The sequence below is a fragment of the Aspergillus aculeatus genome, assembly GCF_001890905.1.
Source record: "Aspergillus aculeatus ATCC 16872 unplaced genomic scaffold ASPACscaffold_15, whole genome shotgun sequence".
Lineage (NCBI taxonomy): Eukaryota > Fungi > Ascomycota > Eurotiomycetes > Eurotiales > Aspergillaceae > Aspergillus > Aspergillus aculeatus.
The window spans coordinates 509,390-536,210 of NW_017962990.1; the positions used below are offsets into that span (position 1 = coordinate 509,390).

Below are 26,821 nucleotides of genomic sequence, written 5' to 3' on the forward strand. Positions count from 1 at the left end.
GGGCTTTGTCCTCGAGGTACCTCCTACAGTGCGATACTGGGCCATTGCAGCCCGGGAATAGTGGGGCAGTCGATTTCCAAGGGCCCCGAGGCGGACTCAGACTGAGCTTTACGACTCGGAGAAATCACTATCTCGGCGCAAGAGGGAGGATTTTGTTCACGTTACACCACCCTCAGGAGAAGCAGATACGGGGGGCTTCGCACGGTGGTTCATGGATACGCCTGATCCCAAGCTATTGAGGTGGAAGTATGATGCAACTGGAGGTCTGAAGCATTTGTCTCTGACTGCACATAGAGATAGCTATTTGAGATGATCAAGTAAATCTCACTCTTCATAGCTTGCTCAACATGAACTATATCAGCCAATGCAGCTAGACTATAGCATCACAAATCACATACCACGAGGTCCACCCACTTCCCTACCCCTACTCAACATAGAACGTCGCATTCCCCCGGATATCCGACGAGCTGCTCCCGACCAGCACCGTGAACGCCCCCGGCTCCACGACGTACTGCATCGACCGGTTCCACAGGCCCAGATCCTCCACCTTCAGATCGATCTCCACCGTCGTGGTCTTGCCCGCGGGGATGAGCACCTTCTCAAAGCCCTTCAGCGCGCGGTTTGGCACGACCACCGACGCGATCACGTCCGAGACGTACACCTGCACGACCTCGGTGCCGTCGCGGGCGGCGTCGGTGTTGGTCACGTCCACGCTGACCGTCACCGTGTCCGACGCGGTGACGTTGGTCTTACTCAGCTGGACCGTCCCATACGCAAAGTCGACGTAGCTCTTGCCGTACCCGAACTCGTAGATGGCGGTGGGGTCGCCCAGGACGTACTGGGACTCGAAGTCCAGCGTGCCGTTGGGGTAGGCGTGGCCGGCGGGCCCGATGTTGCGCGCCGAGTTGAGGAAGTCGTAGTAGATGGGCAGGTCGCCGACGAAGCGCGGGAAGCTGACGGACAGCTTGCCAGAGGGGTTGTAGTCGCCGAACAGCACGTCGGCCAGCGCGTTGCCGCCTTGCTCGGAGGGATAGAATTGCTGCACGAGCGCCGAAGTCGAGTTGGCGAGCCAGGTCACGTCGGTGATGGGCTTCCCGCTGGAGAGAACCACGATCGTGGGGACGCCAGTGTCGAGAATGGCCTTGACGAGCGGGCCTTGGGCGCCGACAAGGGCGAGGTTGTCGAGGTCGATGTGTTCACCGGTGCTTTTTAAAGCAGTTAGTGGCTGGGATCATTTGTGACGGATGTGCAACGGCCGAACTTACGTCGCGTTGAACCCGGACCACAGCTCGGTCTGGTCGCGAGACCAGGTACCCACGACGACGACAGCGACGTCGGACTTCTTGGCGGCCGCGATGGCCTCATCGAAGCCGGACTGGTCGTTGCTCCAGCGCTCGCAGCCTTGAGCGTAGTTGACCGTGGCCTTGTCGCCGACAGCGGCCTTGATGCCGTCCAGAGGGGTCACGCCGCGGTACTGGCTCTTGTAGATGACGTAGTCTCCGTACTTTATGAAATTAGTCAATGTCTTTTCTGATGTAAGCTGGGCCACTCACGTTCATGAAGCCGTGGGCCATGGGTCCAATGACCGCAATGCTGCCGCTCTTCTTCAAGGGAAGAGTCTTGTTATGGTTCTCCAATAGGACGATAGACTCCTTGTCCAAGGTTCTGGCAAGCTCGACCGCCTCGGAGCTGTGAATCAGCTTGTGCCACTGCGACTCGGGAGCAGCAGGGAAGGGATTCTCGAAGAGACCCATCTCGAACTTGGCGCGGAGAATACGCGAGACAGCGGTGTTGACGGTTTCGATGTCCAGCTTTCCAGACTCTACGAGCTCGGGGATCTTCTGGAAGTTGCTGTACGGGATCAGTATACTAGCATGTCACAGAAACCAGGCCACTTACAAAGAACCACCACCCATCTCAACGTCATTGCCAGCAGGGAGTGCCTGCAGAGTGACCGATTCCATGTCAATCGGCGAAGCCTGGCAAAGCTTGAAAGCCGTGCAGAGTCGATCGGTAGCACCAGCGTCGCTAAAGACCCAGTGTTTGAAGCCCCATTCACCTCTTAGAATCTTCGTCAAGGTGAGATAATCGGCCACAGCCGGGATGCCGTCATAGCTAAGTACCAGTAAGTCGATGCCCTAAATCAGGGAGAGAAACAACACTCACGAGTGGTAGGCGCTCATAACACTCCATGCGCCTGCATCAATGATTGCCCGCTTGAAGGAGTGTAGCCAGCTTTTACGCCGTCAGCATTGTCTAACCCGACAGACGGGCATACTCACGTGGTACGAAGGTATCTTTCGCCTCCCTGGACCGGCGCCGTGTTCAGCCCCTGCTCGGGTGCACTGAAGCCGGCAAAATGCTTGACGGTGGCCGAAACATTGAGACTCTGCAGGCCTTTCACGTAATTGTAGCCAATCTCGCCAGCAAGGTACGGGTCCTCGGAGAACGTCTCTTCGACCTGCATGACAACATCAGCCTGTGAGTTGGAAAAAATACCAATAACGTGGACCTACCCGGCCATAGCGCAGCTCACGAGCCAGATCCACTACGGGAGCAAACAGTTGATTGACACCAAGAGTAAGAGTTTCTTGACTGATGATTTTGGCCATTTTGTAGACCAACTATTACCAATAGGTTAGACTGTAGCCGTCGGGGTGTTCTCGATGCACCACACTAACCTCACGGTTGAAAGAGCAACCATATGCAATAGGCGAGTTGAAGATGGTAGCGTTCTGAACCAAGAATCCATGAATACCTGCCACTGTTAGCATCTTCCCTACGAGAGACGATCGCATGAAGCCTTACCTTCCGTCTGAACAAGCGCCGGAATCCCAAGCGTCGTGTTGTGAACCAGGTAATCCTGCGCATGCTTGATGTTCGTCACCATCCAGTCCCACGGGACCGCATACCCAACTAAACACCGGTCAGCCCGTGGGTTCACCGCGGAATCCTCCGCACAGCAAGAAGCCCCCTACCGTAGAATCCTCCAGCCTTCAGCTCCATGTTCGCAACGAGGCCTGAGTAGTTGAACGCTCCAGTCGTGGTGTTCATCCAGTTCGAGAGATCACCTATACCACTTGACACTCAGATTATCCGAGGACATGACGCAGACCACCGAGGGATAGCCCGTACCTTGCAGCAATTGCGCCGTTTTATCATGGATCGTCATGCGACCCAGAAGATCAGTGACGCGATCATCCACCGAAGCATGCGGGTCCTTGTAGAGTGGTGTTGAGCCATTGCTTGCGGCCGTTAACCCGACGCAGAGGTGGAGGAGGGCAAGCCCCTTGGTTAGCAAACTAGCACCCATCTTGGTGAGACCGAGCGAAGGAGGCTGGCTGGATTAAAAGGCCGGCTCCCAATCTGTTCTTCACTGTGCTGGTAAGAGAGGAGGAAGAGAAAAGAGGAATTCGCCAATTCTGGAAATCGCCCTCGGACCAGTAGCGAGGAGCAAGGGTGGTGGTATTTAACCTCCTCCATCGCGCAGTCGGGGCTTAAGAAATCAATTGAAGCGGAGGCCCGACAGAACCGGGAAACCAGAGCAAACGTCACTGGAAATCCCACACGGCCGCAGAGATGAACTAGTTTAGGCTGCTCAGACAATCGGTTCGGAGATGAGAGCCAGCTGCAATGCATCACTAGCCTAGACCAGGACTGTGGAGGCGAGAATGCGAAGACGAATCAATTCCGCAGACACAATGGAGCACAGGCATTCCTGATTCATGAATGGTCCGGCCCGACGAGCCAGAATAAATTGACGATGGAGAAGTCAAATTTCCCATGGTGATGTTCACGGCTAAATTGTCGAGTGGGGTGAGGGAGAGAAGGGATTGAAGAGATGAGGAGAGGAGATGAGGGGTTGTTGACAGGATAGATTAAAGCCGGGGAATTTGCCAGGGTCTTACCCAGTCATTCCGCCTATCGAGAGTCTCCCTCTGCTGCAGCTTCCCTGCACTGTTTCCCTACTAGTCCTTCAATTCAATGATTTCAATTACACTGATAATACTCGAGGTTGGTCGTATGAGTTATCCTGTACATGTAGGCAGAGGCAAGTTTCTTCCATTTTCACTGCATCCAGTGTCATGCAGAAATAAACCCTTCCCTCGCCCTCCATCTCGACTGATGAACCATAACGCTAAAGTCTATTAAAACCCCTATAAAGTGCAGAGGGAATGCTGATGCTATCTGAAATTATCTTCCGCCCATATATTACTCGAAAACAAAAGTATGTACTAACAAGTGGTGTGACTCAGCCACCTGAGAAACTCTCAGCCTACTACACCTGCGTGTCAGACTCGGACCCCCGCTGGGTTTGGCTGCTCGGTGCCCCGGCACTGCCGTCAACTCCTTGGTCTTCCGACAGAGGTGGGTTAGCGGACCCTCTCCTCGCACCGGGTTTGTGGAGAACGCCGCCGAGCCAGGCCAGTCCTCCGCTCCACGAATCACTCAGGCTTCGAAGTCGCGAGAGCGAGGCAATATCCTGTGGTTTGGGCGTTCCAGTACCAACTTCCGATTCGAGCCCAGGAGTGGCAGCACCGGCAGTCACAGGAGCTGTAGATAGCTCACCCGTAGAATGAAGCCGGGTGTCTGACAATGGAAACCGGGGGTTTAGACCCACTCCAGCACTTCCATCCGAATCACGGATGGGCTCGAGTGTCTCGCCATTTCTGGTCCGAGTGTATCCATCCAACACTGTCGTACTCAGCTGCTTCTTCCGGCCTATCCGTCGTCCAATCTTCCGACCCTTGTTGGGGCTGATCTCACCACGACGAAGCGACTCAGCAACCACCGCGCTGAACCCAGATGAGATCGCGGGGAGGAAAGGGCCAGGCGAGAAGTTAGATATGGAATTGCGCAGTCTCCGTGCCGGTGGGGTCTGCGGGACAACAACGTTTCGGACATTCTGCTGATTTCCTTCAGTGGGCGTGCCTTGCGGTTCGCCATCTTCCGCGCCAGGAGCAGGAGGGAAGCGAAGCAGGAATGGCGACTCATGTGTGGTTGATCCCGAGTGTCCAGGAGGGGTGGATGGGCGATGGCTTGAAGCCGACGTTGATCCTCGGGACTCAGCCCACGGGTTTCTTAGAAGTGAACTGGGGTGTACAGGAGATGTGGGCTCATCCAAGCGACGTGATTCTGATTCCGCAATAAGAGAACCCGTCGGGGAAGATGGCGCAGCAGACAACGCTCCCCGAGAAGTGGGCAGATTATCATCCACATCCTCAAGGCCATGACTGATAAGTGACCCGGACGGAGATTCCAGACTGCCATCCTGAAAATTGTGCACAGTTCGTCCGGGCTGATGTACTTTGCCTTGCGGGGCTAAATTTGGTGACAGATCGACATGATCGTGATAGCGCTCCCCCGCCAGCAGCCCGATAGCCTCTTCCTCGTCATCAGCCGAGAAAGAGGACTCCGTGTCGCTACGGACTCTTCCACTAGTGATGAAGTACACTCCCAAGAAGGTCAAAAGACAACCGCCCACAAATTTGCTGGCGCGCTTCACCGTGAAAGCTTCGAAGTCGCGATAAAGAATGGCGCTGCCGATAATGACTGAAAGAGTGAAAAGAACAAACTGAGTCGGGATCACCTGAGTCGAATCAAAACGCTGCAGCGCTCGGTTGATGTATCGAATCTGCATTATTGCGCTGAAGATGAGGATGAAAACGAGGAGATAAGTGACCCGGAACGTGATAACATGCCAAAAGGTGAATGTCAATAGAGAAGAGACACCTTTGGTCGACAAAGCAGTATATCCACCTACATAGACAACATCAGCAATCATGTATAAGAACAGTATCACAACCAACAATACTGAACATACCGTACAATGCAACCAGCCCCACGTCGATCAAGATTGTCTTCGGCCCATACTTACGACTAGCCCACATCAGCCCGACAATCAACGCAGCCGTGAGACCCAAATAGAGCTCAAACTCCCAGCGCGTTATCATCACCCAGATATCGTGAGGCCCGATCTTCTCCTCCGAGGACGGGGCACTAATCACAACCACCACGGCGCCCGCGATGGCGATGAGAACACCCCAAGCATCGCGTTGCCGGAATTTCTCCTTCAGCATGAAAGGCGCAATGACGCAGTTCGAGATCAGCGCAACCACACCCAACGGAGACACGATAGACGCGGGCGCAAACCCATAGGCCATGAAGTTTCCCACCTCGCCTACAGACATGAGCACGATTCCGACCCACCAGTACGGTGAGCGCAGGTAGGATTTGCGGCCACTCCGGCGGTCGCCCTCGTTCTCCGGCCGGACAGTATTGTCGGACTGCATTGAATCCCCCATGTAATCATGCACGCCGTCATCCTCGTCGTCGTCGCGATATCGCTGGCTCCGCTCGGAACGGTTCGGCGCGTCCTCAGGTACAAAGTCAGGGGATTCGTCACGGTAACGTCCTTGGAGAGCAGCACGGCTGCGGCCTCGACCGGATTCACCATCACCCAGATCGTGGTCATGGCCTTGCTGGGCGCGTTTCCAGTCTATCTCTTTTTGTAGCTTCTCCTGTTCCCATTCCCGATCGATCCGGATGTGCGCGTAGCGTTGGATGTTGAGCGCCAGCGAAATGAGCACGTTGCCAACCAGCGCAGTCACAATTCCAATCAAAGACGACCATTCGTGCATGCCACCCGATTCCCCATCACCGTTGCCGCCATCGTACACGGGGTTCGCAGTCGGAGAAGGTAGAAGTGGGGATGAAGAAGGTAAATGTTGGGCTAGAGCTGTGGGCGTTGGAATGGCGGAGGACAGGAGTGTGGTGAGCAGACCTGCTGCCAGGGGCGCCTCCCGCATATGATCCATATGCGATGAGTCGCGGCGTAAGGGAGCCGGAAAGGGTGAGCGGGAATGTCGAAGAAGAGAGTTTGAGGGGAGATAAGACAAAGCGGAGGTCCCGATTGACTTGCTTGCTTCGCCGAGGATCGCCAAATCCTAAGATGTGCAGACTCACAAAACTCACAAAAGCCTTCTGCTGTGTACTAGTCTTAGAATGGAGATTCAATAGCTTGGTAACGCCAGGCCAGGAATTCTAGTCACTTTCACCAAAATCTTACTGGTGATTGATTTCCTGAGCCGTCGTTCATGCTCCTGAGAACCACCGCATGCTGTGTTCGGGTCCCCTAATCTTCGTCGTCGGTCAAGCGAAGTCGCCTGTTGGACGACTTAGACGCTGCAGAGAAATCAAGAGATTCAAAAGAAACGAAAAGTCCAGTATTGGAATGATGAAAGTAAAATGTCGATCGAGCGAGCGATCGGGGAGGAGGAGTTGGTCTGGGTTGGGTTGGTTTGGTTGGAAGGAAGAGTGGATGGAAAGAAGCCGAGCGAACCGAGCAGGAGTCGCGCTGGTCTAAATTAAATAATCTATCCTCCCCTTAAACCCAGACAGGATAGGATAAGACAAGACATGAGCAGTCACACGTGCAGGTGCTAGCAAAGCTACTAAGAAGATCTCAAAAGACATCAGACCTGTGTCCAAGCACAGCAGGCATCATTATACTTCTACTTCAGGTCACAATTCGCCTTGATTCGCACCGCGATCCGAGGAATGAGGCGCCATTTTCCTTCTCCGCTTCCTCCCTGTCGGTCCAACGTCACCAAGCATGGAACTAGTTCATCCTCGACAACAAACTCTCCGTGACTCCGGATTGACAGATCCCCGATCATCATCTTTACAGGGCTTAAAATAGAATGATTGCTCGCTTTTGATGAATTTCCCGTTGCACCCTCCGAACGCCATCTGTCGTATGGGATATATACAAACGTTTCAAATTATTTCGAAGAAATTGCAATCGCTACAAAAGACCGACAATTAGAGCCTGCCGTGCTGATTACCTCTTTGCCCGCTTCTTCTCCGGCTTCTGTTCTTCATCATCGCTGAGCTCCCGATAGATAGGCGTGGGTTGTGTTTCCTTCCACGCCTTGGTGAAAATTGGATCCTTTTCAGCCTTGTCCGCATATTTCAGCAGGGCCTCCCGAGGGTCTTCGTCGCGCATCGAACTGAGAGGGATGTTATCTCGGATATGCTTCTCGTCCGGTTGCGACTTGGCAAACGGAGTCGCAGCCGGCATGTACGGTCTGCGAGGATCCTTGGGACGTCCTGAAGCCGTCAACCCAATGGTCGGGTGGCGGGCAGACCAAGTAGACGAGCTGTAGTGAGGAACACCGTTCGATCCCACTACAACAGAGTCTCCCGAGAGACCCTGGCTGAGATCCATGGTGAGACTAGGGTCATCATCGATGTGGCGGCGCTTCGGCGCCTTGGACATAACCAAGGCCGCGCCCCTTGTCGACATATTCGGGTTGTAGAGAACATGCGTCTCGGCATTGGCGGAACCGGTAAGGATCTGGTTCATCTTCTCGTGCCATAGGACAGTGATGACCGGGGATCCAGGGGTGATCGGCGTTACTAGTTCTGGCCTCAGCGTAGCAGGGTTCAAGATATGCAGGTGGCCAGTTTCAGAGCCAGTAAGCACATTCGCCGAGGAGGGTGAGAAGATGATGTTCGAAGTCGAGAAGCGGGTACTAGACGGATGGGATACAGTCGTGATCGGTTTCTTGAATTTTCTGGTGTCCCAGAGCTTGATGGTGTCATCGCCGCCTTTTGTGACGACCAGCCTGCCATCGGAGCTGATGTCGACGCCGCTCGTCCAGGTGTCCTTGGTATGAGCATCCCGAACCTCACCACTTGGACGGGTAAATGGCCCATCACCACCCCACATCATCAAGCTCCCATCAAGGGCGGCACCGATCAGAACATTAGGGCCTCCTTGTTTGGGCGAGCCCCACGCGACGGCTGTCATTTTGCTCCGACCAGCGGATCCAGCCATCTTGGACTTGTGCACAATCACTTCCTTTTGTGTCCTTCCTACATTAGCATCCCAGATGCGCACTGTGCTGTCCGTTCCAGCCGTCACGCATAGATTCTCATCGGTCGGGCTCCATGCTCCGCTGGTGACCTCCGAAATATGGCCCTTGGTATTGTGTAGGTCCCTTAGATACATGTCACCCTTGACAAATTCAGTAACCGTGTCACCATCGCGATTCAGAATCCTCGGCTGCGCTGTAGCGGAGACAACCATCACATAGGTTGGGGCCAGTGGGTTGAATGCGACGTAGTGTACGGAGTGTGCTTCTTGGGCGGCGGACTGCTTCTTCGCCGACGGATCGACGGACTTGAAGGCGCGTATAGTCGACGGCGTCATCGAGGCAAAATCGTGCAACTTGATCGTGCAGTCCGTGGACCCGGTGATCAACCGCGAACCCGCCGGGTCAACGGTCAATGTAGTCACTGCCCGGTCATGGGTCTTGAGTAGCATCTCGTGGGAGACCGGAAACTCATCCTCGTCGTCTTCTGAGTCGGAGTCGTCGGAGTCGGAATCGTCGCTTCCATTGTTACTGTCAGGCCTCACCTCGCGGCCCGCCGGTTCAGGAATGGTTGGCTCTTCAGGAGTGACCTCGGTGTTCGCTCGCGTCTTCTCGTCACCGCTGTCGACTTTCGCAGCTACCTCGGTGCGCTTGGTGCGATCGATCTGAGTGCTCACATCGGTTTTCTTCTCCTGCCGGCCAAAGCTAGTTGGAAAGAACTTTTTGAAGGCTTCCTCGTCGAATCCTTCCATTTTGGCTAGTTGGGAGAATGTGTCGCAGGATAAGAAGCGATGACTTCAGACGACATTCAGAGGATGTTCCAGCTCTTTTGGCAAGTTTGTATGGTTTGTTCTGTTTGCCGTGAGCCCACGTGATGATAAGGTCGGGTCTCACTGATAACCACCAGTCCATAGACTAGTTAGAAGACATGACGTGACGCTTGGTGGAGATGACTTTACCTCAGCATGTCTGAAAACGTTCAAGCAGAAGATCACTGTAAAACATATATGCATCTTACTTGACATAAGTCACTATTTCTCGAAGGGCATGGACTACGTAATATAGCTCAAGAGCTCATGAAGGAACTTGTGGACCAAAGATCACTTGTCAGGCTAATATAGATCTACATACACCATCAACATTGCACGTCTACAAGTACAAGCCCTCAACAGGGCCACCGTCCTGCTTGGTCTTCATGATGCGCTCCCTGGCGGCGCGGAAGTCGTCCATCTGCACTCTCATCCGGCGTTCTCTCAGAGCCATGAGACCGGCCTCAGTACAAATGGCCCGAATATCAGCACCAGAAAGATCATCCTTCTGGTTGATGAACTCATCCAAGTCGACGTCATCTCCCAGCGACATCTTGGAAGTGTGCAGGGTGAAAATCTTCTTCTTGGTGTTTTCTAGAATACAATTAGTACTCGAGCTCGGCTGGCAAGATAGGGGGGCACTCACGGTCGGGGTTCTCGAAGAGAATCTTTCGATCAATACGTCCCGGACGGATCAGAGCGGGATCCAGGGTCTCGATCTTGTTGGTGGCCATGATCACCTTGACATCACCGCGGTCGTCGAAACCGTCCAGTTGGTTAAGCAACTCCAGCATGGTACGCTGGATTTCTCGCTCACCGCCGGATGTGGAGTCGTAACGCTTCGTACCAATAGCATCGATTTCATCAATAAACACAATGGATGGGGCATGTTCGGCCGCAACCTGGAAGATCTGTCGAACCAAGCGAGGACCATCTCCAAGATACTTCTGAATAAGCTCACTGCCAACGATTCGAAGAAAAGTGGCACTGGTCTGGTTGGCGACAGCCTTGGCCAGCAGGGTCTTTCCGGTACCGGGGGCACCGTACAGGATAACACCTTTAGGCGGTTTGATACCCATCTCCTCGTACAACTCCGGGTGGAGCAGCGGAAGTTCGACGGATTCGCGGACCTCCTGAATCTGGGTCTCAAGACCACCAATGTCTGCGTAAGACTCTGTTGGTGCCTTGTCGAGCTTCATCACGGAGACGAGAGGATCGGACTCCTCAGTCAACACACCAACCACGGAGACCGACTTGTGGTGTAGAAGGATACTGGCACCCGGCTCAAGCAGGTCCTTGTCAACGAACGACATGATCGAGACGTAGTACTCGGGGCCAGTAGCGCTGGAGACGATCGCGTGATCGTCGTCGATCAGCTCTTCTAGGTTGCCGACGCCCATGGGACTGCCTCTCATATCATCAACCCGGCTTCTCTCATCTGCGTTTCTGTCCGCGAGCTCGAGGTCGCTTCGGTTGGCGGTGTCCAATGCAGCCTGGGCCTTGGTCTTGCGCAGACGCTCCATGTTCTCGACGTATTCTTCTTCTAGCAGCAGGTGATCGTGAACCCGCTGCATGCGGAGGTATCGTAGTTTACATCGTGACGTCGGGAAGATGTCAGGGAGCTTGGAAGCCGTGCTGGGACCGGCGGCCTTGCGCTTCTTGCGACCGAGGCGAGTGGTAGGGGGGGGAGGCGGTTCGTATCTGGGCTTATCCTTCTGTGGACGAGTATCTTGGTAAGCCGACATATCTTGACTATGAGCGAAAGGACAAACATACCTTCTTGTCCTTGTCATCTCTTCCATCCCCACCGGGACCTCCGCCAATGTTGGACTGCTGGTTACCCTATTTATCAGAAAGTATTAGATAGGTGACATCAAGTAGGCGTCAAGAGCTGTGGGCGACAGCAAGGGTTGACAGCGTACCATAGTCCTAGAGGATTAAAGACACAGGGGGAGTATTATGTATGAAATATGACGGCCAGACTAGAGGCGAACAAAATTCGACGTAGAGGTACTGGGGGATGGGGCGCAAGCTCGGTGGATGATGGGTGGAGGATGGGAGGCGTGAAGCTGTGATGAGATGAGCAGCAGCTGGGAAGCTGTCGTCGCCATCCGTGCCGGCCTTGGCGGCGCTGCGGCCAACAACGCATCACCGCCTCACGTGACTTAAATTGTGAGCCTGGGGGCTAAGGCCACAAGCTCTGGCCAGTATAGGCTGCCTTGCCAGGCCACCAGGCCACCAGTACGAATCTGGCAATTCGTTTGATCATCATGGATCCATGATCCATGATCATCCATTCTCCTCTTCCCTCGGCTTCCTTTTAGAAACAGCAACGCGGTCGACATATCAGATTTCTTGACTTCCACTTAAACAAGAATAGACTAGCACCGTCACTATATTGGGAAGAGCTTCCCCAAATCGATTTGCAGTGCGCCATCAGGAGGTGTGTTTCCAACCAGCTTGCGAGCTTTATCGTCGGCGAGCGCTTACGCCCCACCAATACTTGCGATCCCCTCATTTTCCTCGCCAGTTCCCCGCCAGATTAATTGAGGCTGCACTGCTCGATCTTTCCTCCATCAGCGTCCATTTTTGCTTTTTCCTTTTTCCTTTTTATACCTCCGCTTCGTGCCAGCTTGGCTAGGACTTTTCTGTATAATCGTCATTACTTTACCTATACTGCTCTCAGGCTGACATAACCTGACTTTTACTTATATAGCTTGCGCTTCGTATTGTTTCCCAGGAAAGGATCCTCGTTGGCCTTTCACACCAAAGCTAAAGCACCTTTACTGCTTGCTCCTTCGCAACTACCTTGTATCACTCTCAAAATTATGGCTTCAAATCGAGCACGTCGTATCGCCAAGGAGATTGCCGACATACATGCGGACACGCACTCGCAAATCACCGCGGAGCCGGTAGGGAACGACGACGATATCACACACCTCCGCGGGACCTTCCCAGGTCCGCCGGGGACTCCGTACGAAGGTGGTACATATGCAGTGGACATCAAGATCCCCACCGACTACCCGTTCCGACCCCCTGTGATGAAGTTCCAAACCAAGGTCTGGCACCCGAATGTCAGCAGTCAAACGGTGAGTGCTGGAGTTTCCCCTTTCCAATGCTCGTGACGAGACTTGCTCATGCCTCATCTCCCTGTTATAGGGCGCGATTTGCCTGGATACCCTATCCACCGCCTGGTCGCCCGTCCTCACCATCAAATCCGCTCTTCTCTCACTGCAGTCACTACTGAGCACGCCAGAACCGAAGGACCCGCAGGACGCGGAGGTCGCGCAGATGCTGTTGCGCCACCCCAAGGAGTTCGCCCGGAAGGCCCAGGAGTGGGCGGTCATATATGCGGGGGCGCCGAGGAAACACGCGGGAGAGGGCAGTGGCGGCGCGACGGATGAGACCCTGCGCGAGCTGGAGCTCAAGACCAAGGCGGAGCAGGAGAAGGAGGATCTCGCCAAGTATGGACCACCCGCTTGAAACCTGCGCATATATTTTCGCTAACCGTTTCCGGACAGGTATGATGGCTATAACAAAGACCTGATCGACCGCTTCTGTAGCATGGGTTTCGACGTCGACCGCGTGGTAGCGGCGTTCAAATACTATGGCATCGATCGGATGGAGGGCGAGGATTATGAGCTAGAGGAGGCATACATGGGGGACGTCACTGCACGACTGCTGGGTGAGCCGTAATAAAAACCTAGACAGACCACATTCACAGAGAGCTTTAGCTTTTCTTTTTCTCGGGATCAAGTGTCGAGCTTTGAGGTTTGCTGTTCGATCGAGCGCTTTAATTTCTCGTTTGAGCTCTTTTCATATATCCAGTTATTCATCCATTTGCGTTAATTAGCATCTGATGTTTTGAGTAATCAAGCCAATAAGACATATGCATCGGCAAGAAAGTGGGTTAAAGACTTTTGATTGTTTGCCATTGTATGTAAACGTGCGTAACTCCGTGGACAAAGGGTTGCTGGAAGCGCAGCGCTATCGATAAGCACGTGGATCTTCTCCGTCTCCGCCCATCTCCATCGCCCATCTCCAACTTTCTCCGCCGCAAATCCCTTCACCATCACCAACTTTACAAAAAAGCGCCCACCTCACCATTGACCTGACCCTTCACTCACCGCACCATCCAACCACAAAGCCAACCCTCCCACCCCACAACACGACTGCGCAATAGACACCCACCTCACGGCTCGACAAGCCGCCATCAACGCAACCCAAAATGATCGAAGACGACTTCTACCGCACCTCCTCGCAATACCGTCTCTGGTCCTTCACCGCGGCCTCCCTCCAAGCCCAACGGGCGACCACCAACGCCGTGGCCAGCGACCGGGTGCGCGCCGCCATCCGCCGTGCGCAGGAGGCGCGCCGCTCCGCCACCTCGTCCGCGACAGGCACCCCGGTCCCTGAAGTTGAGGGTAGCACCAGCACCAACCACCCCGCGAAAGCCGAAGAGAAACCCATCGAATGCCTCACGCCGGAGGAAGAGCAGCAGACCGTGAGCTACTACTGCGAACAGATCATCCAACTAGGCGAAGCGTACAAACCGCCATTACCGACGATAGTTCGAGTGAGTCAACCAGCCAGTCAAACCCCCTCCCCCATCCCCCATTCCCCCCAAACCGCAAGAACTAACACCTTTGAAAAGGCAACAGCAATCCAATACCTCCGGCGCTTCTACCTAACGAACAGCCCGATGACCTACCACCCGAAACAAATCATGCCGTGCGTGCTCTTCCTGGCCACCAAGACGGACAACTACTACATGTCGCTCCGCCACTTCGCCGACGGGGTCCCCGGCGACACAACCGCCGAAGACATCATCGCCCCGGAGTTCGTGGTGATGCAGAGCCTGCGCTTCACCTTCGACGTGCGGCACCCGTTCCGGGGGCTGGAGGGCGGGATCATGGAACTCCAGGCCCTGGCCGCGGGGCAGGGCCAGCCCGCGCCGCACCTTGCCGCCACCCAGACGCAGACACCGGAATCCTTGCAAAGAGGCCTCCTCGCCCTGCCCCCTTCCTCCTCCTCCTCCTCCTCCTCCTCTTCGAAAAACATCACCGACCGAATCGCCCGCGCCCACCACGCCACCCGCGAGATCCTCAAATCCGCCGCCCAGATCACCGACGTGTATTTCCTCTTCACGCCGGCGCAGATCTGGCTCGCCGCGCTGATGCTGGCGGACCGGCCGTTGACGGAGTATTACCTCGACACGAAACTCGGCCCCCCGTCATCCCAGGAAGCAGAGGCGAATATGCTGGCGACCCTCCGACCAAAACTCCTCCGCACGCTCAACGACTGCGCCGCCATGCTGCAGGCCTACAAGCCCCTCGCGTCGGATCCGGATCAGATGAAGACCCTCCGTCGGATCATCGGGAAGAAGCTGTATCACTGCCAGAATCCCGAGAAGGTGAATCTTGGGGCTGGGCAGAAGAGGATCCCTGCTGCGGCGATCGCTTCCTCGGCTGCGGCTGCGGTTGCCACTCCAACAGGCGGGGTCGATTCCGGGGCGTCGGAAAGTGAGATGGAGAGGTTGGCGAAGAAGCGGAAGTTGGAGACTGCCGCGGAATCTTCCAGCGGTAGTAAGAATATTTTCGGGGGCGAGTTGGTTATGCAGAGGACGAAGGAGCGGTAACTCGGGGTTAGTTGTAGAGGATTAGGATGTGGCGGGGAGCGGAATATAGAATTGACGGAGGAACCAAAAAGTCTACACACAACAATGAATGGTTTGAATAGGTAGGCTACGGGAACATATCCGATGAATTAGTATACTACACTCCCAAGATAAGCATTCATCTACAAGACATGAATCTGTAAACCAAATCTACAGGTGCAACTACAATCCAGAGTTCAAATAAAACAATCCATTCTCAAGGAGACACCCGTGTCCCAAAGGATGATGAACAGTCTATACCATATACGAGAATCCAATGAGAAAAGAGAAGCATCAGATTTCACCCCCTCAAACGCTCAAGTCTAAGTTAGGGGGATGAGATTGAAATGGTATGAACGACGATGATGGAAATAAACAAGGCCATCTAAGAAACACAACGTAAAAGAAAAAACAAAGAACACCCAAATACTGAGCAGGTGATATCTCCAGGTGGTATTCAAGCAAAACGGGATAAACACAAATGTATCCCCCTTAAAACAAGGACCTCTCATTCAGGATGGTTCATCTCTCCTGTGCTGCTGAGAAAATTGATAAACTTTTCTCTCCTACTCCTTTCGGTAAAGTTTTGCTGAGTCTGCATCTTCGCGCAGACTGTTTTTCTTTCCTGTCTTGATATTTTGTTCGTTTCTGAGCATTCCATTCGTAACAGAGAGAAGCACCTCATAATAAGAAAAATGCTTCAAGCTTTTTAAACAGCACCCTGGTCGATCATCTTCTTGCGGAGGTAGTTCTTGTACTGTCCGATGGTGCCATCCCAGCGGGTGACGGTCTTGTGCTCGCAGACCATGATGTCCTTGGCGATCTTGTCGAGGAGACGGAAATCGTGGGAGACGACCACGACACCTCCGCTGTAGGCGTTGATGGCATCGGCCAAACTGTCGATGGTGGGGATATCGAGACCGTTGGTAGGCTCGTCCAGGAGAATCATGTTGGGCGACTCAATAGCCAACAGAGCGAAAACGATACGACTCTTCTGACCCTCAGACAGAGTGCCCATCAGAGCAGTCTGGGACTCACCGCTCAGACCGTAGCGGCCGAGCTGCTGGCGCCAGTACTGGTAGTCCTGGGACTTCTCGGGGAACTTGTCACGGACGAACTCCAAGGAAGACTTGGTCAGGTCCAGCTGTTCAGCGGAGTGCTGGCTGTACATGCCGAGCTTCAAGTGGGTGTGACGGCTGACGCTACCACCGATGGGGCTGAGCTTGCCGGTCATCAGACGGAGCAGAGTGGACTTGCCGACACCGTTGGGTCCGACCAGAGCAGTACGGGAGTCCATGTCGACACCGAAGTCAAGGTGCTCGTACAGAGTGTCATCCCAGTTGCCAGAGTAGGAGAAAGAGACATCATCGAATGACAGGACGGGAGGGGGGAGCTTCTCGACATCAGCGAAGCGGAAGCTGAAGACACGGTCAGGGATGACGGGCTGGATGAAACCGTCGGCCTCCATCTTGTCGAGAATCTTCTGACGGGACTTGGCCTGACGGACCAAGTTGGCGTAGGTACCGGCGGAGGCGATGAACTTCTTGATGTGGGCAATTTCTTCCTGCTGCTTGTGGTAGGCCTTCATCTGGTTCGTCTCCTGTTCGGCACGGGTCTTGTGGTACGAATCGTAGTTACCACCATAGTAGAGGAGCTGCTTCATGCGCATATCGATCATGTTGGTGCAGACACCGTTCAAGAAATCCATGGAGTGGGAGACCAGGATCAGGGTGCGCTCCCACTTCTTCAGGTATTCTTCCAACCACACACAGGCCTCGAGATCCAAGTGAGCAGTGGGGTCGTCCAGCAAAAGGAGAGAAGGCTTGACGAAGAGGGCCTTGGCAAGGGCCACACGCATACGCCAACCACCGGACATGTCCTTGGTCTTCTTGTGGATGGTCTGCTTGTTGAAACCAAGACCCGTCAGGATCAAGGAGGCACGGGTGTGGAAGGTCGAGGGATCCATCTTGTCCATACGCTGATGATGAAGTTAGACACATGTTGCTTGTCAAAGAATGCAAGGGTACTTACGTCGTAAAGGTCCTCGAGAATAGGGCTGTCAGGGCCCTCTTTCTCCAAGATCTCCTCGGCCTGCTTCTCCATGCGGTCGAGCTGGTTCTGAGCCTCAGTAACAACCCACTCAAGGGCACCGAGGTCGGTGGGGGGAGCACCCTCGTTGAGCAGGTAGATATCAATGTGCTCGGGGATAGGGAACTCGCGAGTGGCGATGGACTTGAGAAGGGTGGACTTTCCGCAACCGTTCTCACCCAAGAGACCGTAACGGCGACTGAAGTTCAGTTCGAGGGTGGAGTCGGTGATGAGGACCTTGCCGTGGAACACCAGGGAGGCGGAAGTGATCTTGACGTCGCGGGAGGACTCCAGGGAGGAGAGGACACCAGTGGTAACACGGTCAGAGAGACCGTGCTTGTCCATCTGTGCGGTCAGCTTCTCAACCTCCTTCAGCTTCTCAGCGGAGGTGGCAGGCTGATCCTCGACGGGCAAAGGGTTTCCGTCGCCATCGAGCATGGGGGTCTCGTCACCGGGGGTCGAGGTACCCTTCTTCGACTTGAGGGTCTTCTTCTTGCCGTCATCGCCACGCTTGGCCATACGAGCAGCTTTAGAAGCAGACACCATTTTGACGGTTGTGTGGGTGTTATGGGAGGAGAGATGGGGGAAGAGAAAAAGAGGGGAACAAGGTAAGAGGAGGCGGGAAGAAAGAGACGAAACCAGTCCGTGAAGAGGAGGAGGAAAAGGGAAAAAAAGAACTTGACAAAGGTGGAGCACTTTCCAGCGGCGGGGTGAAAGAGAGAGGAAGAGAGAGAGGGAGGGAGAGAAAATAGTAAGAGAGGGGCGACCGAAAGCCTTTTGAGTGGGGGGGGTGGGAGTGGGAGGTTCCTTGGATAGCCCTTATCGATAGTAAGAGTTTCAACTATGAAGCACAGGCAAATGCTTATTACGATTGCCTCCAGACACAGAAAACACAGAGTAATAGAGATCAAATGGGTAGTATATACGAGATTAAAGAGCCTATCCCCTGAGTCAAAAGTAGGAACAATCGACCGAAGAACAAGAAGAGGAGGATGAAGGATGCAGCAGAGGATGAAAGACGAAACTGCGACCTCAATTTGAGTTGCCTCGAAAATTCCTTCAGTGGGTTTCTGCCCAGCGGCGCTGTCATTGGCTTGTCGACGTCACCGCACGGGTGCGTGGCGCGGCCTTGCCTGATTGGGCATTAACGATCACGTGCCACAGAGCCTTATGCCCAAGGCATTTGCTGGCAATGGTCAGCAACCGCTGCTGACGCCTGAGGCCGAAATCTGACCAGTGAGCATGCTACCTTGATAGGAAAGGAAGAGCATCCGGCACCGCAACCGTGGACGCCATACTCCTTATCATCCAAGCAAGTCCAGCAGAATCACACCTCCGTTTAAATGACATCCTATGTTCGCAACCACATTCCATGCAACCATGAATATCCTCTTGCAGTCAGCTGGGTAATCAGAGCATTCCTGTTGGACAGATCCTCAATCACGTTAAGCCGCTTACTTCCAACTCAGTACTTAGACAAATATATGAACTTCACTATATACAGTATATACAGACAGCGGAATGTCTCTGTGCTAAGCCACCTATTTCTAATGCGAGGGGATGCACTTCATGGCAACCGTTCACTGATACTCCGCAAGACCTTCATCTCCGCTTCCGAAATCGAGAATTGATTTGGCAACAGGATCTTGCCCGACTCAATGAGGACCTGCCTCGGTTCACCGGGGAAGACATCTTGCGTGCCGTCCGTCTCAAAGCTGGCTCGGTTGATCCGATCCCCGCTTTCGGTGTCACTCGATTTCGGGCGCGCCAGAGAGACCGGAGTCCACCAGTAAATCGGGAACCGGCGCTGGATGTTGTTGATCAACAACGCCACGGCCTGCATCAGCACGCTTCCGAGGAGCATGACGGGAATCAGCGCCCAGCCCACATCGGCCGACTGCGTCACTGAAAGCAACGCGGTTGCTCCCGCGGGCGGGTGCACGGTATTCGTGAGGACCATGATACACGTGGTGATGGCACAAGCCAGGGCGCCACCGATCTGGGGCAACGATTCGGCATGGGCATTCAGGGCGAAAAGCTTGGAGATCCCAATCCCCACCGTGCTCGCAATGACCTGGCTGATGACCGCATTTCGTGGCTGGGCAAAGGGCGATTCGATGGCCGAGAACTCTAGCACCGCAGCAGCACCCTAAGGGACGGTTAGTCTTGAAGCTTCGGTCACTGGTGTAGACCTGAGGGGAAAGACGTACGAAACTCGCCACGATGATCGGGGCATTATGGTGCTCGAAAAGGGGCACATGCATCGAAGCCTCCGCTACGATCAGCACCCCGCAGAAGACCCCTATCAAGGTCCAGAACGCCACAACCACATTGCCGAGAGGCTTGGGAGACGGGGGCTCTCGGTAACCAAAGAAGCGCGAGACCGGCCGAGGCAGGTATCGCCAAGGCGGGGGCGGAAGAAAGGGATTGATATAGGCATCGATATCCACATGGAGGCGGGAGAAGTCGATGTGTTCAAGCTTGGACGGAGGCCGGGAGGGCTGGGCAAACGTCTGCTGGACTGTCATGATGACCATCCTTAGCCAAGACAAACGCGCTTATTCCTGTGTTCGGTTAGTACCAGGTCCAGTACAACAAGTGTTGTTATGAAAAGGAGTGTTGCAAGTGGATATGAACCTGAAGAAGGAACCCGGACAAGCGGATGCTTGTGTATGCCAGCTCAGTCATGAGACTGCAGATGGAGAGCAACTTGCCCACTGACACAGAATAAAAGATGACAGACAGGCAGATACTCCATTCTGCTAAAAAGCAGGCCTGATGGGTCCAGGTCAGGGGGTACAAGGGGGGAGAGGTGGGAGTACTTGCCTGGCCTACGTGGTGAGCAGCAACTAAGTATAAGCGGGCGAGCCCATTGAAACCGCCGTGCATCAAGTGGACACCGCAATTTACAGTCGCTGGGTCTGTGGACGGAGTCCTGAGCCCATATTAATAGTAGGCATCAGAGCTGTAAGAGATCGGGAGAAGGGAGAACACGCAAGAACAAGAAGATCTTTCGCACGCTTTTTGGGCTGACCATCAGCATCTCCGCGGAGTAGAGGTGTTCGGCTATGGTAGCAAGAGCAGTCATGGAGGCGGAATTGCAGTGCCAACTGGAACTGACCCAAGTAACTGAACTAAATGGAGTTTGGAAGTTCAAGGTTCCTGGTCTGTCCTTCCACTCACAGCATTTGAGTTGGGTAATGGAAACTCCGGGTAGGGTTTAGCGTCGGGGACGGTGGGAGATGAGGTCAGCCGGTGGGTTTCTTACCACATATTACCATTCTTTACCATTACTTACCGTATTTTCCCCATCATCCAGCCAAGTCGCCCGTATTGCCCATCCGCCGCCCTTCCCGCAAAAGCAGGGCTGTCGATCAATCCGGGGTAGAGGAACAAGATCGAAGAAATTCCTCATGACACGCTCAATACAGCCATCATGCTGACAAGGGTCTAGACTACCGTAGTGGAACCGTAGGAGGGGGTTCGTGCCTTGGATAGTGTAACGCGCTCTGTTTACACCCCGCCACTAGTGAGCTACTCTTCCATACTCACGCTATTTAGGGTGCATGTACAGTACTTGCGAGTGCTGAGCATCATATGTGAAATTCAATTCTCATCCTGTCATTATATCATAATCTCTAAGTACTCATATACACAAACGCACTACCCACCACTTAGAAGTCCAGCGTCTTGCCAAGCTTGGAGCTCTCCTGGGCCAACTCGATCAAGCGGATAACCTCGCTGGCTTCCGCTCCACTGGCCGGGAGATCGGACTCGCCGGCAAGAGCTCGCGCCAACTTTCTATAGTACTCGGTCCAGGTCGGGGGCTCGACGGTAGGGAAGACCTCTCTGGTAGGCTTTCCGTCCTGAATAGTGGTGAGAGTGCCTGATTGCGGACATATGTTAGAACGGTGTTTGAAAGGTAAGTCAGTGTGCATCATCGACGTACCATATCTGTCACTGGGCTCGCGGCCGTATCCGTTGTCACCGGCGCTCAATCCGGCCTTGATGTGCTCCTCCTGGATATCGAGATGGAACTAATCGTCTGAAGTCAGCAAAACGCAGCTCCCCATATGTCGCGGATTCGGATTGGAGGGGACGGACCTTCCTGTAGCTACCCTTGTCTCCACGGACCCAGAAGCGCAACTGCTCGACTTCGGGACTGACAACAGCAGCCTTGGCCGTGACCAGGGGACCGTTCTTGTAGTGAAGCAGGACGGTGAAGGAGTCCTCGTAACCGGAGGAGTTCACCTCGCGCTGGGAGCCGAGGAAGCCCGTCACGCGCTCAGGTTTGCCGAGCAGGTGGACAGCCTGATCCAGGAGGTGAGATCCCAGGTCGTAGATGGCGCTACCTCCGGGAACAACCTTGTTCTTCCACTTCGAAGCATCTGCAGAAGGCTCTTCGGGGCGGTGGCGATCGAAGTGAGTCTCGAATTCAACGACGCGGCCCAGGGAGCCGCTCTTGACCAACTTGGACACAGTCTGGAAATCGGCGTCGTAGCGACGGTCTAATCACACACCCATCAGCAAAACCAAACCTCAAAAAATTCAAATTATAGGTAGGAGTCGATTTAGGAATACAGACTCTGGTATACGGCCAGGTGCTTGTTCTGCTTCTTGGCCAGGGCAACGAGCTCTTGAGCTTCCTTCGAAGTGGGGGTAAAAGGCTTCTCGACGACGACTGCAGCAACAATTAGCATCAGTACAGTTTTTTATGCACCTGCAAAAAAAAGACCTACCGTGCTTTCCGTGCTCGAGGGCCAGCTTGGTCAACTCGAAATGCGTTTCGGGAACGGTAGTGATGACAACCAGGTCGACACCCTCATCCTTGACTAGCTCTTCGGTGCTGCGGTAAGACTTGATGCCGGGGAAGTCCTTCTCCGCATCGTCCTCCGGCTTGGGGTTGCGCTGCACAATGGCTGAGATCTTGAATTGAGGGACTTCCTTGATGAAAGGAATGTGGAAGACTTTGGCGCTCAGCCCGTATCCCACAATTCCGACGTTCCAGGTTTTCGAAGACATGGTGGGGGGTGGTTATTGTGGGGGAGATGGTTTTGTGGGAGACGAGGGGCAGAGAAATGAGGGGGACAATTGAGGAGGTTAGATATAATAGATTTCCGAGGGGGGGTATTGCTCAGTTATATACGATGTAAACAAGGCCCACTTCGACTATGCCTTTGAAGTTTTGAACAGTGATTACACAATCTCCAGCGTGGGGGGAAGGGAAGAAATTGGACTCAGTCATCAACTAGTGCGGGGGAAGGTCCTGGCGACGGCAACCACTGGGCCGGGCGGGGCAATGCGGCAAAGGCCGATGCTGCAGCAGCAGCAAGACACTCGGAATTCATTTCAGTGCTGTTGCCGATGATGACACCATCGGCTCAGTCCGGACCGTGTCTCACCTGCCTGTAGGACTTCACACTTTACACGGCCGGGTCTTTTCACCCTGCACTTGGTTGATTGATGCACTATTCTTGAACAGAACTAGCTCTTTCTAATCGCCTGCTACAGTTGCCCTGTCAGATCAACTAGTGAACACACCTAATCCATAGAGTATTCCATCATCTTCCTTCGATTCGATATCCTGTCCCCACGGTACTGGTATGAAGAAAAACTATTCTATTATGGCACGAAGGCCTTTCCCCTTCCATAAGTCTGGGCGCCCCCAGCATGCGCGCGGCAATCAAATATGGCTCATCCCATGATGAACTATTACGGTACATTTCCGGGGTATTGGTATTCAATATTTGTGAGTTGGACAAAAGGACTTCTTCCTCAAGGCTGATGTATTGCAAGCTGCAACAAGCATCTCTGGCTTGCAGAGCCCTTCCTACTAAGTATCATCCTTGCTACGTTTGGCCGGTCGTTATCCGATCTTGAAGCCTTCGTAAAGATCTCTAGAGGGTGGAGTTAACCGAGTGTTCGTGATCGCGTGATTTTTATCCCCAAGCACGGTGACCCGGACACTACACTGTAGCCGGCGTCGGTGACGACTCTAGACTTATCTCCGTCTGCAGAGTCTTCGCACGCCAGAACTGTATGCGCGGTGCTTAGGCAAGGCGAATCGTGTTGGAAGCGATTCCTGCCCTTGCAGGAGCATTGACTACAATCGTTGAAGACGAGAATACCTCCCCAGAATAGTAGGCCCGCTCTTCCCCAGCCCTGCACTACACGAGGGGTGGTGGCGGCGGCGAGTCTTACCATGGCGACCTGCCTGAATGTATTCCAGATGGTCGGGCGGATATACTCGTCCAATCCTAACGACAGGGCGGACAGAGTAGGACAGTGCTGTGCGATTTGCATGGCGGCCCTGACCCCAATCTGATGATAGTTCGGATGCTCAGGGAAGGCGAGGCGGTCAATGCAGCGTAGAGCTGGGAGTGTTCTTCTCGACATTTCATCCTCCCCCAAAAAGGATGCCCGGTAGACAGACAGGCACAGCTTCGGTTCGCCCATTCTGAAAATCAAACCAGAATCTGCCCGCATGCTCGTAGTCGGAGGTATTCGGTTGGAGGCCCTTAACACGTCCGCAGACCGTCAACTCGACATGGAGCCGAAGCCCAGCGTCCCAGTCGGCCAATGTCTCAAAGAGAGCAAGGATACCGGACTGGAAGGCCCGGTCGTTTTCATACCGAGCAGGATTCTCGAGGCTATAGCCTCGCCTTTTGCATGAGTGCCAGTCGGGTAACCCCACCAGGACAATGATTTGATATATCGAATCGTACGGATCCAGGACCATTGAGCAAGCCCGAACCCAGTGATGATTTGCTGTAAGGTAGACTTCGAGATTCGGGGTCTATTCCATAATTCCTCTGGGAGATTCGCAGCGGCGCTGGTCACGACCAGGTTCTGATAGAGTGACGGTCCAAACGCCGTTCGCAACCGACGGCAGACAGCGATACATGGTATCAAAGAGCCGTCGATCGCCTGTAGGTCATCCGCAATGATCGGAAGAAGCTCCAGGGGAAGAAAGGCAGCCTTGTTGGTATGTCTGTGGTTCTGTTTGCTATGCCGCGATATGCAACAACTTTAGGCCCTAATGGTGGGCTATGTAAGCTACCTAGTAGACTCCGCCGGAACCTACAGTAAACGGAAAAGGTCTTGAACCGACAGTGGAAAAACTTCGGATCTCCGGAGTTGTACTGTACTATCCTCGAACTATTCACAAGAAAGCCTTCGTTTGGTATTAAATGAACTAGCTAAGAGAAAAAGATCAGCGGCCGACCGTGACTTTAGACTTCGGCCTCATTAATGAAAAGGTCGAGTAATGGTAGGTCCAAAGACCCTTGTACCAAGATCTATAAGGCTCGTGACCATCCAGCTTAGTAGCCTCTTTCCTTCCTTCCCCAACCTAGACACAGATTCCCCGAAAAACACCCCTCCCTTCTACTACTCTTGTACCCCCACACATCGGGTGACCTCAATGGCGTCCTAAAGCACACAATTCGCGTCAGAAAACTTATCTCCCGTTTCAATGTGTCACAGACTCCCGACTTACCCTGGTGGTTTCCGGCTTCACGAGTTTGCTCTCGTAGATGAGGTCCGGGTTGCCGATTATGTCGAATTGAGGAGTCGCATCTGCGCCGAGGAAGGACTGCACGGTCCTGTCCGGAATGCCCTCTTTGTTGTATGTCCGTTCAGGGCCCTTCTTGGCCGCTTCGCGCTTCTGCTCCACCGTACTGCGGACATATTCCAAATATGGCGGGTTGCCGGGGTACAGCACGTTGTCCGCGATCACGACCGAGACCTCGGGCACGATCTTCCCCAGCTGCTCGCAAAGCTTCAAGTCGGTGGTGTAGGCAGGCTTATAGTGGTCAATGAACAGAACCTCCACCTGCTTGACCTCCCCGCTATCGAATAGCTTGTGCAGGGACAGATCACTGCGACCGACTATGATGCGCACAAAGTCGCGCAGACCAGCAAGATCAAGTAGCGTGTTCGCAATAGCGGCATACTCTGGGTTCAGTTCGAGACTATAGTATCGCTTTCCACCAGCCCGGCGCACGGCATCGCCGAATAGGATGGCAGAGTACCCGACATAGCCACCGAGCTCAATCATGACCTCGGGCTTGCGCTCGGCGATGATTTCTGTGATAAACTTGCCCTTGTCCGGACCGATGTTCATGAAGTGATATGTCTGCGCGAACTCGTCGATAAGATCTAGGACTTTCTGAGGGTTGCCCTGGATCTCGTCTCGATTGGGCTGATCGTAGATGAAGTGCAGCAACTTGAACTCCCGACCATCCTCGCGCTACAATGAAGCTCGGTGTCAGTTCACACCACATCTCAAAGGGCCTCAGAGCCTTGGACAGCGGACTTACTGATCGGTCCCCGGGACGAGGATGAAGCGGCGCTACGTAGGTGTTGTCGCTCATGGTCAGTGATGGATGTCGCGAGGTTGACAGAAATCTAATCAATGGATATTTTGCGATAGTAGCAAGATTGGGCTGCAAGCTTGGAGATCCAAAGCGAGGGTATTCAGCGAATTTAATGGCACGAGAACCCCCGCGCCTTATCGCATTCGGGATTAGGCTCGGCCTTATCCTCGGTCTTATACTCGACATTTTGTATGGCAGAAGATAAATCCGACAACGTCACAGCCAGCTGAAAGCTCGGGAGACGATAAGGACCACGTAAACCTCAAGAATGAGCCTTTTAAAAAGGATATGACAACATGGGCGACTCATCACTAGGGGCGAAAGGCCCCCACTATAATGCCGTCCCCAGTGCCGCTCACCCGGAGATGCTTACTCCATCGGTGCCCCTCATGGCTCTCGAATCCCGGAAAATCCGAGGCAGCGTGAGGATGGTTCATCATCAGAGATTGATAAGCAGGTCGGAAATGCATTTCCTCGTTGTGACTCAGTGCTCACTGATAGTCAGAAATTGTTCAACACGAGAGGGATCAGTGTTGTCTGATTTATTTGACTTGGTTGTGCTTTTCCCCCAGAAGCGCAAGTAACCCATTGACACCTGCCGTCGGGGTAGGATAAATAATAGACAAGGCGAAAGCGGTGAGTGCTTGCCTTGGAAGCTCCTAGTACGGAGTGTCAGAGCTGCAGTGGTGCTGTGTCAGGCTGTACTGTAAGTTAGTTTTTGTACTGTGCCTTGAGTAGCAGCCACCTACACCCTAGTGCTTCTAGTGTTGATTGCCTTGCTCCACCCTGAAGTGATCGGATAACCGAGACGAACTAGCGATCGAATATCACCACTGGCACTAGCACAAAGACCTCACTATGCGTGAGAAGATAAAGGTTCTAGACTTTACGAATGACTTGAGGAATGGGTCATGCACATTCCTTTGCCTTGAATTCGGCTGCAGGTGGCCATATCTCAGCTTATGAGGCAGGGTGGCCTCACTCTGCTTCCCGCCGCATATACTTTGCACG

At 53.8% G+C, this 26,821-nt stretch overlaps 10 protein-coding genes across 10 annotated transcripts; 2 read left to right on the forward strand and 8 right to left on the reverse strand.

The window, feature by feature from the left end:
* Positions 1–424: 424 nt before the first annotated feature.
* Positions 425–3,313, reverse strand: ASPACDRAFT_46381 (putative beta-glucosidase; the record flags this gene model as incomplete). The annotated part of the gene is made up of 11 exons (XM_020201772.1): positions 425–1,205; positions 1,266–1,504; positions 1,554–1,851; positions 1,900–2,115; positions 2,167–2,235; positions 2,283–2,461; positions 2,517–2,624; positions 2,682–2,758; positions 2,809–2,916; positions 2,979–3,071; positions 3,136–3,313. 11 exons carry the CDS (start codon positions 3,311–3,313, stop codon positions 425–427), a joined length of 2,346 nt encoding a protein of 781 aa, XP_020053195.1.
* Positions 3,314–4,012: 699 nt separating this feature from the next.
* Positions 4,013–7,278, reverse strand: ASPACDRAFT_81062 (DUF803 domain membrane protein). The gene is made up of 2 exons (XM_020205787.1): positions 5,825–7,278; positions 4,013–5,760 (listed from the first exon to the last, which is right to left on the reverse strand). Exons 1-2 carry the CDS (start codon positions 6,816–6,818, stop codon positions 4,280–4,282), a joined length of 2,475 nt encoding a protein of 824 aa, XP_020053196.1. The 5' UTR covers positions 6,819–7,278; the 3' UTR covers positions 4,013–4,279.
* An 82-nt stretch (positions 7,279–7,360) lies between these two features.
* On the reverse strand, positions 7,361–9,968 carry ASPACDRAFT_124811 (WD40 repeat domain-containing protein). The gene has a single exon (XM_020196751.1). The coding sequence runs from the start codon at positions 9,629–9,631 to the stop codon at positions 7,844–7,846; it is 1,788 nt and encodes a 595-aa protein (XP_020053197.1). The 5' UTR covers positions 9,632–9,968; the 3' UTR covers positions 7,361–7,843.
* Positions 9,969–9,972: 4 nt separating this feature from the next.
* On the reverse strand, positions 9,973–11,692 carry ASPACDRAFT_81064 (proteasome regulatory particle base subunit RPT2). Its single transcript, XM_020205788.1, has 4 exons — positions 11,611–11,692; positions 11,465–11,530; positions 10,335–11,403; positions 9,973–10,282 (listed from the first exon to the last, which is right to left on the reverse strand). The coding sequence occupies exons 1-4, from the start codon at positions 11,611–11,613 to the stop codon at positions 10,029–10,031; spliced, it is 1,392 nt and encodes a 463-aa protein (XP_020053198.1). The 5' UTR covers positions 11,614–11,692; the 3' UTR covers positions 9,973–10,028.
* Positions 11,693–12,305: 613 nt separating this feature from the next.
* ASPACDRAFT_81065 (E2 ubiquitin-conjugating protein UBC1) lies at positions 12,306–13,517 on the forward strand. Its single transcript, XM_020205789.1, has 3 exons — positions 12,306–12,777; positions 12,848–13,152; positions 13,210–13,517. The coding sequence occupies exons 1-3, from the start codon at positions 12,517–12,519 to the stop codon at positions 13,382–13,384; spliced, it is 741 nt and encodes a 246-aa protein (XP_020053199.1). The 5' UTR covers positions 12,306–12,516; the 3' UTR covers positions 13,385–13,517.
* A 399-nt stretch (positions 13,518–13,916) lies between these two features.
* Positions 13,917–15,326, forward strand: ASPACDRAFT_54240 (TFIIH complex kinase subunit CCL1; the record flags this gene model as incomplete). Its single annotated transcript, XM_020202855.1, has 2 exons — positions 13,917–14,264; positions 14,343–15,326. 2 exons carry the CDS (start codon positions 13,917–13,919, stop codon positions 15,324–15,326), a joined length of 1,332 nt encoding a protein of 443 aa, XP_020053200.1.
* A 727-nt stretch (positions 15,327–16,053) lies between these two features.
* On the reverse strand, positions 16,054–17,978 carry ASPACDRAFT_34077 (ATP-binding cassette family ATPase ARB1; the record flags this gene model as incomplete). Its single annotated transcript, XM_020200014.1, has 2 exons — positions 16,054–17,322; positions 17,376–17,978. 2 exons carry the CDS (start codon positions 17,976–17,978, stop codon positions 16,054–16,056), a joined length of 1,872 nt encoding a protein of 623 aa, XP_020053201.1.
* Positions 17,979–18,883: 905 nt separating this feature from the next.
* On the reverse strand, positions 18,884–20,337 carry ASPACDRAFT_81067 (HPP family protein). Its single transcript, XM_020205790.1, has 3 exons — positions 20,259–20,337; positions 19,643–19,996; positions 18,884–19,581 (listed from the first exon to the last, which is right to left on the reverse strand). The coding sequence occupies exons 2-3, from the start codon at positions 19,958–19,960 to the stop codon at positions 19,000–19,002; spliced, it is 900 nt and encodes a 299-aa protein (XP_020053202.1). The 5' UTR covers positions 19,961–19,996; positions 20,259–20,337; the 3' UTR covers positions 18,884–18,999.
* A 685-nt stretch (positions 20,338–21,022) lies between these two features.
* On the reverse strand, positions 21,023–22,460 carry ASPACDRAFT_81068 (putative NAD binding Rossmann fold oxidoreductase). The gene is made up of 5 exons (XM_020205791.1): positions 22,172–22,460; positions 22,018–22,113; positions 21,537–21,940; positions 21,382–21,469; positions 21,023–21,318 (listed from the first exon to the last, which is right to left on the reverse strand). Exons 1-5 carry the CDS (start codon positions 22,452–22,454, stop codon positions 21,107–21,109), a joined length of 1,083 nt encoding a protein of 360 aa, XP_020053203.1. The 5' UTR covers positions 22,455–22,460; the 3' UTR covers positions 21,023–21,106.
* Positions 22,461–24,821: 2,361 nt separating this feature from the next.
* On the reverse strand, positions 24,822–25,807 carry ASPACDRAFT_33645 (O-methyltransferase; the record flags this gene model as incomplete). The annotated part of the gene is made up of 3 exons (XM_020199973.1): positions 24,822–24,863; positions 24,931–25,683; positions 25,754–25,807. The coding sequence occupies 3 exons, from the start codon at positions 25,805–25,807 to the stop codon at positions 24,822–24,824; spliced, it is 849 nt and encodes a 282-aa protein (XP_020053204.1).
* Between the last annotated feature and the right edge of the window lie 1,014 nt (positions 25,808–26,821).